The 10,028-nt window shown below is 37.4% G+C and overlaps 1 protein-coding gene across 1 annotated transcript; it reads right to left on the reverse strand.

Moving 5' to 3' along the window:
* Positions 1 to 2,220: 2,220 nt before the first annotated feature.
* On the reverse strand, positions 2,221 to 7,589 carry LOC131432333 (ubiquinone biosynthesis O-methyltransferase, mitochondrial-like). Its single transcript, XM_058598540.1, has 4 exons — positions 7,434 to 7,589; positions 3,046 to 3,183; positions 2,581 to 2,953; positions 2,221 to 2,517 (listed from the first exon to the last, which is right to left on the reverse strand). The coding sequence occupies exons 1-4, from the start codon at positions 7,565 to 7,567 to the stop codon at positions 2,242 to 2,244; spliced, it is 921 nt and encodes a 306-aa protein (XP_058454523.1). The 5' UTR covers positions 7,568 to 7,589; the 3' UTR covers positions 2,221 to 2,241.
* Between the last annotated feature and the right edge of the window lie 2,439 nt (positions 7,590 to 10,028).

A 10,028-nucleotide genomic window follows, 5' to 3' on the forward strand; every position in this document is an offset into this window, starting at 1 on the left:
TAAATAATCGTTCGTATTAGTTGAACGAGTTTGTGAATTTTGAACTTTTACTGCTTTGCTTCCAGAATTGTAACGATGCATCTATACCAAAGTATGACTTTTTGGCGACAAACATATTCTACAAAACGATACAACAAACAATGTTAAAGTTGTTTTTTTTTGTAGATTTACTACCTTGATCAAAAAGTTCCCGGAATCACCACCGTGTGGCGCTCTCGGTCACCCGATTAGATTTTTTTTAGGTTGCCATATCTGTCTTTGATATTCATTCGGAATTGAATTTGCAACAAAGAGTGCATTAAATTTTGCGTTAAAATCGGTTTCAATGGTGCGACGACATTGCAAATGTTAGAAGAGTGTTTCGGGAACGATATACTGAAGAACAGTCGTTTATCATTGGCACAAACGTTTCAGAAATGGCCGTGAGTCTGTGAATGATGATGAGAGAAGCGCTAGGCTTGACTATTCGAGAGATGGCAGAGAAGTTGGACATTGCTTTTGGATCCGTTCAATACATTTTGGTTAATGATTTGGGCCTCAGACGTGTCGCTGCAAAGCTGGTGTTGAAAGAATACGAACACAATGCCATCGTTATCCGTGAACATTTGGTTAAAAACGAAATGAACACTATTCAGCAACCACCGAATTTACCTAATTTGGCTCTCTGCGACTTTTTCCTATTCGGTCGACTCAAGAAACCGCTCCGTGGAACGCGTTTCAGCATTCGAGATGAAATTATGGAAAAATCGCAGATGGCTCTGATAGCCATACCGATAGATTTTGATAGTAATGGGTGGCTGGCAACTTCTCTTTAGCCCCTTCCTTTCAAGTACTTCGTCTTTGACACATTGATGTCAAATCCGATCCGCATGGCTTCAGTTTTCAGTCCGAGTTGCGTGCTATAATCACAGACTAACAGACATGACAGTATGAGTAAATTATTATACGAATAATTTTTTGTAATGCACTAGTTCCACCTAGAGTGACTATAATCAGAGTGGCGACAGCTGTTCATTTGGAATGACAGCTACCAGTTCCAAACGAGCAAACGACCTGTCAAATCAATGTAAGCTAATGGAATGTTTTTAATTGTTACCAGCATTACGGATGAGATGTCGTCACTCTGGTTATAGGCACTCTAGTTCCACCTATATTGAACTGCGCGAACTATTTAATATCGGTTCACCCCTTGTGTTATGTAAGTTTTTTTTTACTAGTTGGTTTCCCCTCGATCACCGAGCTGCTTGCAGGGTTGCCTGATTTCATCAAAATATTTGATAATGAATCGTCACAATAAATTATTGGATTACGTTGATAATATATTTAACTTTTTTAGCGATGTTGGAAGGTAAACATTTATTTTACTCAACGTTGTTCATCTAGACTATTTTTGATTGTGTTGGTAATTTTCACCCGAAATTAAGTGGCAGCAAATCAGAAGCAAGTAAATATTGTAACAAAACGGGTTCGATTTTGTATTGCGTTGGATCATGAGAAGTAGGCACAATTCTGTATACAGTTTTGGCAATATGTATTAAATCTGTAGCCTGCATAAAATTCGCATGGACGTAAACAAAACAATACATTACAAGTAGTTCTGTATGAATGGCAACTCTGTTGGTAAATGAAAAAATAAACACAGTCTAGATGACAGACAGGATGTTTTTGATAGGGCGCCATCATGACACCTGCGAGTACTGTCACAACTAAAGGAATATTCGAAATGACCGTTAAAATGATTGAAGAATCCAATTTGAGTGTCCTGTCTGTTAGTCTGCGTCCCGGGTTGGCGGTTCAATGCATGAGACGCTGGTCTTACAAGCCAGTTGTCGTATGTTCGAGCCCCGACCTGGAAGGATTCTTAGTGTCAGTAGAATCCATAGTACTAGCCATGCAATGATTCTGTACACTAAGAATCGGCTGCGAAGTCTGTTGAAACAGAAAGGCCAAATTCCACAAAAGGAATGTAATGCCAAGACTTTGCTTGTCTGTTAGTCTGTGATATAATGTCATCAGCGAAACCAAGTAGCTGTACGGACTTTCTGAAAATCGTACCACTCGTGTCTATCCATACTCTTCATGACAAAATCACCCTATCTGATCACTTCTTCTTGTCGTTATGAAGAAAGAAATTACATGCCACCGAATCCTTTTGTTTGTTTCTTGCCTACTCATATAATTTCTTTCCTTGGTGACTGTATTTAATTGAATCTCATAGAATGTTGTTTGATGGATTTTATTTTATTTATTTTTTACAGCATGTAATCCATAGTTGCAGTCTTGATTGTTTATGAAATACCACGTATTGATCGGACGATCGTAAAAGAACCCATGGACTTTATGCGTGACACATCCGTATTTGCTAATGATACTCGAAATAGTATCAGCTGAGACGAATTTTTCATAAAAATGGGTTCCTTTTGGAATGAATCGAAGAATATACTCGGATATGATGATAAAGAAAAACCATGCCAGCATGGTTTGGCTCTCGGTAGTAATAAACAGCGATCCTCCAGGCTGTGGAAATAGATCGTAGGTTAGCAACGAACAAGCTCAAATCTGTACATTTGGAGTACTTACTTTTAAGCAGCTAACACATGCCTCCAGTATGGATTCTTTTTCATCAACGTGTTCCATTACTTCGGAACACACAACTGCGTCGTATGTGCCAGCAAATTTCTTAGCATGTTCTTCAACAGTGGTTGTGTGATACTCAATGCGATCCTTAAGATCGACTGATTCCGTATCTAAATGCTTCTTGGCCAAATCGATCATTTCTATTCCAGGGTCAACTCCTACAACGTAGGCACCAAATTGGGCTAAATCTTCGGCCAATACACCACCGCCACAGCCGGCCTCTAGAATTCTTACTCCATCCAGAGAGTCAACTTTAGATGCATCCCCTTTGGCGATTCGTCCAGTTTCAACTAGACCATTGACCACGAGTGGTACTCTAAAAAAATATTATGAAGCTGTTTCAGTGCTCATATGGTGGAACTTCCTCGATTAATACAATTTTCATTCAATGGCAGCTTCGTGACATACCTAACTTGATAGAACGTGTGCAGCATCTTTGCTGGCCCATTTTTGTCCCACCAGCAGTGAACCATTTTTGCAAGATGATCGATTTCAGTTTTACTAACACTATCCTTAGGTGCAGATTCCTTCGGTCGGCTGTCATTGCTGTGAATAAAATAAATATTTGAATTTAAAGTATATTTCAGTAGGCTAGTATACAGATTTTAACATAGTTTAATTTTCAATTCCAATTTACATTAATGAGGTATGTCGTGAATAGACACAAATATTAGGTCCACATTAGGTGGTGAAGGGATCTTCCAATAGGCTATCTGTGGCAACTACGAACCTGCTTTGATCTCTAAAAAACTTTGATCCGTTGTCGGTTGCTAGTGCCTCCTCTACCCTTCAACCTGATCAACATTGCCGTTCGAGTCTGCTAATTTACTATCAAAAGGCTTGTAGTATTCATGCATGCGTCAGTGAGTATACACTGGCAGTCCAAACTTTCTCGAACATAATGAGCTACGTTATCGAACGATTTGTGCCCAAACGTATCATTCAATATTTTCAGCATTCACCTTGGCAAACCCCGGAGCTAATATGACTGGAAACACGTAAATGAACCGCTGTGAATAAATACTCAATGTATGAAGGGTTTGGACTCCAATAACATTATATACCCGTTAACCAAATCTTAAACCAATACTACTTAAGTAAAGATCAAAGTCGGCTCAAAAAGTCAAGAAACGCATCGGATCAAATAGTGAATAGTGAATTAGTATAGTGACGTGATATACTTATAACAGAATTAAATGGTAATATTAAAAAAAATTATCCTTGTAAAATCATTCTGTTCATTCACTGACGTATTCGAATCCCTTTGTTATATATTTCGAATGTCGCTTATGATGGGAAAGATTCCAACACTTTGGAAATTCTCGTTTATGTACCCGATTTGAGAAAGGAGATAAAACTAAGACCGATAACTACAGTGGGGTCGGTTCGCACTCGCATCTCATCCGACACAGTCGAGAATTGCTTACGGTCGAGACGATAGAAACAAAGACAATACAGTGTAGTGAACAATAGAGTGTACGAAATGGGAAAATACGATTTAACAAAGCCTGCAACTTGGCCTACAAGACCAAATTCAATTTGTATTGATTTCAAGCGCTGCAAAGTTAGACCAGCAGTAATTGAAATTTAAATCTTGCTTAAGGAACGAATGTATCTAAACGTTAATGATGTAAGTGAGATTCAATTCAACCATGCGTCTTACATCATTTGTGATCAAGACGGGATACATCCGTGTAAAACGCTGATTACGTATGAAAATCAACTGGTTACATGTCAGTTTTGTGAACGGTTGTTCACACTACGGTAAACCTTGCACTGAAACTGCGAAAAGGACATCTTCAAACAAAAACAAGGACAACCGCCCAACAACGGAAACTAGTGAGCGCAGTACTCCTGTTGGAATGAATAAAAAAAAATTATGAAAGAAAAACTACAGTGGGATTACATCTCTAAGCGCTGTTCCCATGATGACTTAGGCAAGTTATTTTGGATCTCTTCATCAATCACTATAAACGATTATCGTCGAGACTCAACATGTTTTTATGCCGAAACACTCCACGACTACTCATTCTCTCATTACATCTTAAGTGTTTAACTCCTTGTCAAGCGGCAGAGATTTGAACACAACATAGGGTCCTTTGGTCTTCCTGCTTTACCTCAAAGACGTCTATTTTTGTCTGGAAGGTCCACGTGTATCGTTTGCCGATGATTGTAAAATGTATCATGACATGATTTGCATCGTTTTCCTTGCAAATTTTTTATAGCAAGGCCAGATCTACTCTATTAATTGAAGTTCACAGAAGTGTTCGCTCACCATCACGCGCCAGTGATCACTTGGGTGTATTTAGACGAGAGCGCGTGAGAGCGATTCATGCGAAGAGAATGTGTTTCACTCGCGCCAGCTGCTTTAATCACAAGCACACACTCAAATGCTGTCTATTCGACACTGAGAAGAAGTGCGCTTTCCTCTTTGTGCGATGCTTCGTTTTATGCATCCTCGGTGTGGACAAGAATCTGGCGCCAGCGTGTATCACTCTGGTGAAATGCCATCTCTGCCGTAATGATAAGCAGAATCTTATGGATAAACCCCATACTCGCAAGTTGTATCGCGAATATTCATAGAAGTTTTCCTACGTGATAATGAAAGCTATGTGCTGGAAGACTTTAAGCAGCTTCCCGGAATGTCTTTTTATACTGTCATGCAACGGAGCGGCTTAGAGGACCATTACAGGATGAAGAAAAATACCAAGTTTATCAAAAAGTATTTCATTTGACAGGCAATATGCCGCTGTGGACAAACAACTCAAAGTTGCATGACTACGGGAATCAGGAAATATACCGTAAAGAATGCTTATAGAAGCGATTGTTAAAATTCCAACGCAGCCATGATGCTCCCCCCTTACTCTGGTTCAATTTGGCTTCTTGTCACTATGTCAAAAATGTTTTGGAATGGTATAAAGCTAACGGTGTCCATGTTATATCGAAAGAGGCGAATCCACCTAATTGCCCGGAGTTGCGACCTATCGAGCGGAATTGAGCTGTTACAATATAGCTGTAAAAAGCTCTCTCAATATAAACAACAAGCAAATTAATAGCAGATTAGTCTGCAAAACCCTAATGTCTGGAGTTATTTCAAAAGTTCGTAGTTTCTTCATGCAGCCTAATGAAGTAATTGTAATTAGTTTTAAGATAGCTAATAATGCACAATTAAATGAACAAAACATGCTTCTTGGATTTAACTAACTGAAGTTTTGTTTTATTCAAAATTTAATATGTCTAGATTTTGTGGCGAACAAGCCTTAGTGTCAGCACAGATAACAAATAAATAGGCACGAACCAAATTATTCAAAAATCTGTATAAATTATTTTGTTTTTCGTTGGAAATAAGAAGCTCACTATTGTCACAGACTAACAGACAGGACACTCAAATTAGATTCTTCAATCATTTTAACTGTCATTTCGAATATTCCTTTATTTGGGACAGTACTCACATGTGTCATGATGGCGCCACGTTACCCTATCAAAAACATCCTGTCTGTCATCTAGACTGTGTTTATTTTTTTCATTTACCAACAGAGTTGCCATTCATACAGAATTACCTGTAATGTATTGATATGTATTTGCATTTGTATGGGAATTTCATGCAGGATACAGATTTAATACATATTGCCAAAACTATATACAAAATTGTGCCTACCTCTCATCCTTCAACGCAATACAAAATCGAACCCGTTTAGTGGCAATATTTACTTGCTTCTGATCTGCCGCCACTTAATTTCGGGTGAAAATTACCAACACAATAAAAAATAGTCTAGATGAACAATGTTGAGAAAAATAAATGGTTACCTTCCAACATCGCTAAAAAGTTTAATATATTATTAACGTAATATAATAATTTACTGTGACGATTCATTTCCAAATATTATGATGAAATCAGGCATCCCTGCAAGCAGCTGATCGGTGTTGACAAACGAGGGGGAACCAACTAGTAAATTAACTTTTACATAACACAAGGGGTGTACCGATAGTAAATAGTTCGCGCAGTACAATATAGGTGGAACTAGTGCATCACGAAAAATTATTTTTATAAGAATTTACTCATACTGTCATGTCTGTTAGTCTGTGCTATTGTCATCTAAAAATATGTAATGTAAAACAGTTATTTTATACCCATGCCGTTTAAATAACATGTGAGTTCAATTAGAAAATCAGAATAAAACAAAAATAAACTGATTGATGTTTACCGACAGAAAAACAAAAGCAAAGGTAGACTCCACAATAGTGTCGATTGCGGCGACATCTGCAAGTGTACGCCAGGCTACTCATTCAGAATTTAACACATAGTTTATGCTTATATATGCCAGTATATCTGTTATCTTTGGTGCCAGTTGGATCAGAGCATTGTCATGTAATTGTCCTATAGAGTTACAAATTGAGTGCGAAATCTGTTTAAAGTATTGGAATGTGGTACACTGACTTTGATTTATGTAACAAAGAAATTTTCAGTAAATAAACTGTTGCAATCCCATGAAGCTCGAACTCAATGGAAAATGCAAAAAAATCCTCATTCCACACGAGCTAAATAAATATTTACATAGAATTTGAGGCTTTCGTGATTCAAATCGTATCCTCACTGATAAATGCATAAATTATATCAAATGTCGCGATTTAGCTTAACGAACAAGAAGTTCATCAATCACCGCTTTATTGTCTATTTTCGTACAATCATTTCGACTCTAATCAGCACGATTCAAGGTGCCTCTTGCTTGTTACTGTGCCGTGGTTTACAGCAGCATTTTTTGCACAAACTATTAGAGAAATTTTATTGTACTCACAGGCCAATAATAAAGTTTCCGAAACGTGCTTCTAAGGATTTCATCAATAAATTCACTTTCAATACCCGAATCACAATCTCCGCCAATTTGAACACTAATCCTAGAACAACGTACAATCCGTAGTAAGGACTCATTTTTACGTGCTACCTGTTCGGGTGTTCTTATGAGACTGAAGTCGACATCGACATATGAATATGATGACGTAAGATGACTTCATACTTTTTGTTCAAACTTACATACCGCACGTAGAAAAAAAATACTAGGACGTTGCAATTTATTTTCGGTTATTACAGAATAAACATGGTTCGATTCAACACTTGGTTTAATACATTTTTGTTTTGAATCTATGATAAACTGGTTTGAACCAACATTCCGGGCTAATTATAATTTTTCCTTGGTTTGAAACAAAAAATGTTTGGTGAAACCGGCATCGGTAATTTTCTGCGTGTCTATCTTAAAATTGTTGGTTCCAGACAGAGAATGAAATATGAAACGAAAACGTCTTGGGCAGCCTCCTGCTATGACGTCATGAAACTGTGGCCAGCATCATTCTGCAAAAACCAAAACAATGAAGAAAAATGGCTAACAAAAAATTGGATATTACAAACTACTTGTTTATTCAGTACCCTTTAAAGTACTTCCCCGCAAATTATCGATCAGAATATCATCACTACGATAAGTAAATTAAGATTTTACTCGAATTGAAACGCTCGAATGTTTGTTTACCATACTCTGAGCGCTCTGATTGCCCACAAAATGCCCCAGATGTTGGCTACGATAGCACTTGCTGGAGTGCCCTATCCTTGTCACCGGGCTGGTCTTGGGCACATGTTATCAAAGTAAATACTGCATCGATATTTACACACTAGCGATACGGTGACATCCCTGCACTGCTATGCGTTCTCATTTAGGATATTTAGAAAAGTATACACACTTAAATTTTATTGCCGAATCTCGGCGAAAAAAAATGCCTAGATTTGTTCATCAAAGTGCTTGGTAGTCGTGTCTTCAAAATTTATAATTACTGAGAATCTCGGCAATTCTAAATTTATGAACTGTCCATTACTGTCCGAACTTGTCAGCAGGAATTTGGCTGTTAGTTTGGAAAAGTGATCAGCGATTGAATGATGAATTGCCGAGTCGTCATTTACCGAACGCAGAAAGAATCTAATGCAAATTGTTTTTTTAGAAGGTATTAGGAGTTCTGCAATATTAATAAAAATAATTTAAATCAAGAGCAAATGAAAATCAATCATGTTCAAAAAATGCGTTACGTAAGGAATGTATTTTCGGATATCACTTTGAACCTTCTGAGTGAAGTGATGGATCTCATAATAGATTAATGGGAAGGTAAAAAGCAGACATTGGGAAACAAGAACTACTTAAAATGTTTACCTAATTCTGAAAAATGTTCGTTTAATAATCAATAATTGTGTTTCTTTATCCACTAAAAATTGACAGACTAAGCACGGATATACTTCTATACCTTCTGCCGTGAAATTTTAATTTATTTATGTTGAATATTAAATACCTTTTTAAATAATTGAATTTCATTCGTACCTCATTATTTAAGCACTCTTTCTGCTTTGTGACATTTATAATCTACAGTTGAAATTTTTACTATCGATAAAGTAGATATTTCCGTTGTAGCTACTTTAATAATGCGCAATTCCTGCTTCACCTGGCAGATCCTATAAGAGTCTAATGTCGTTTTCGCTCGAGAAAACTCAAAACTGACCCAGAGTAGTTTCATCAAACAAACACTTTTCACGAAACTGCGTTGATTTCGAATTTAGCAACGGGTGTTAGAGCATACCTGATATAAAAACTAGGTTCGAAACTGATTTTCAGTTCAACAACGTTGAAACTAGGTTCGAAACTGGCTCCATACAAACGTTGACAGCAGTTAGAGTGGAAACTGGGTTTGGCATAAAGCGAAAACGACATAATAATCGCCCTTTTCAGCTTTATAATAGCATTGTACAAACATGTGTAACTACGCTGCATTTAATTAATTTCTTTACGCGAATTTTTAAAGCTGAAATAATGTAAAGTTATAATGCGTCGTGGTTACTTGGGATGTAACAAAACAGGCAGTGTTGATTCACTTGAATATTTTAAATAAAATGCTTGTTCAGATTCCATGGAAAAAATAAACAAAAGACCGTGGTTTTGCCTTTCTCATATAGAAAGGTTATGAAAACTGACTAGTGAAAATTCATATACCATTCGACTCAGTTCATCGAGCTGAGCAATCTCTCTCTCTCTCTCTCTCTCTCTCTCTCTCTCTCTCTCTCTCTCTCTCTCTCTCTCTCTCTCTCTCTCTCTCTCTCTCTCTCTCTCTCTCTCTCTCTCTCTCTCTCTCTCTCTGTGTGTGTTTGTGTGTGTGTGTGTGTGTGTGAATATGTGTGCGTGTGTATGTGTCAAATAATCTCAAACTTAGATGAAAGGTCTTTCGTTCCCATACGGAGTTCCTGAATTTCATCCGGATCCGACTTCCGGTTCCGGAATTATAGGGTAAAGTGTGTTTTATTCTGTATGTTATGCATAAACAATCTCTTGGTTTCTTTCAAAAATCGAAGAGAAAAATTTTGA

This window comes from Malaya genurostris, chromosome 2, assembly GCF_030247185.1.
Source record: "Malaya genurostris strain Urasoe2022 chromosome 2, Malgen_1.1, whole genome shotgun sequence".
NCBI classification, from domain to species: domain Eukaryota; kingdom Metazoa; phylum Arthropoda; class Insecta; order Diptera; family Culicidae; genus Malaya; species Malaya genurostris.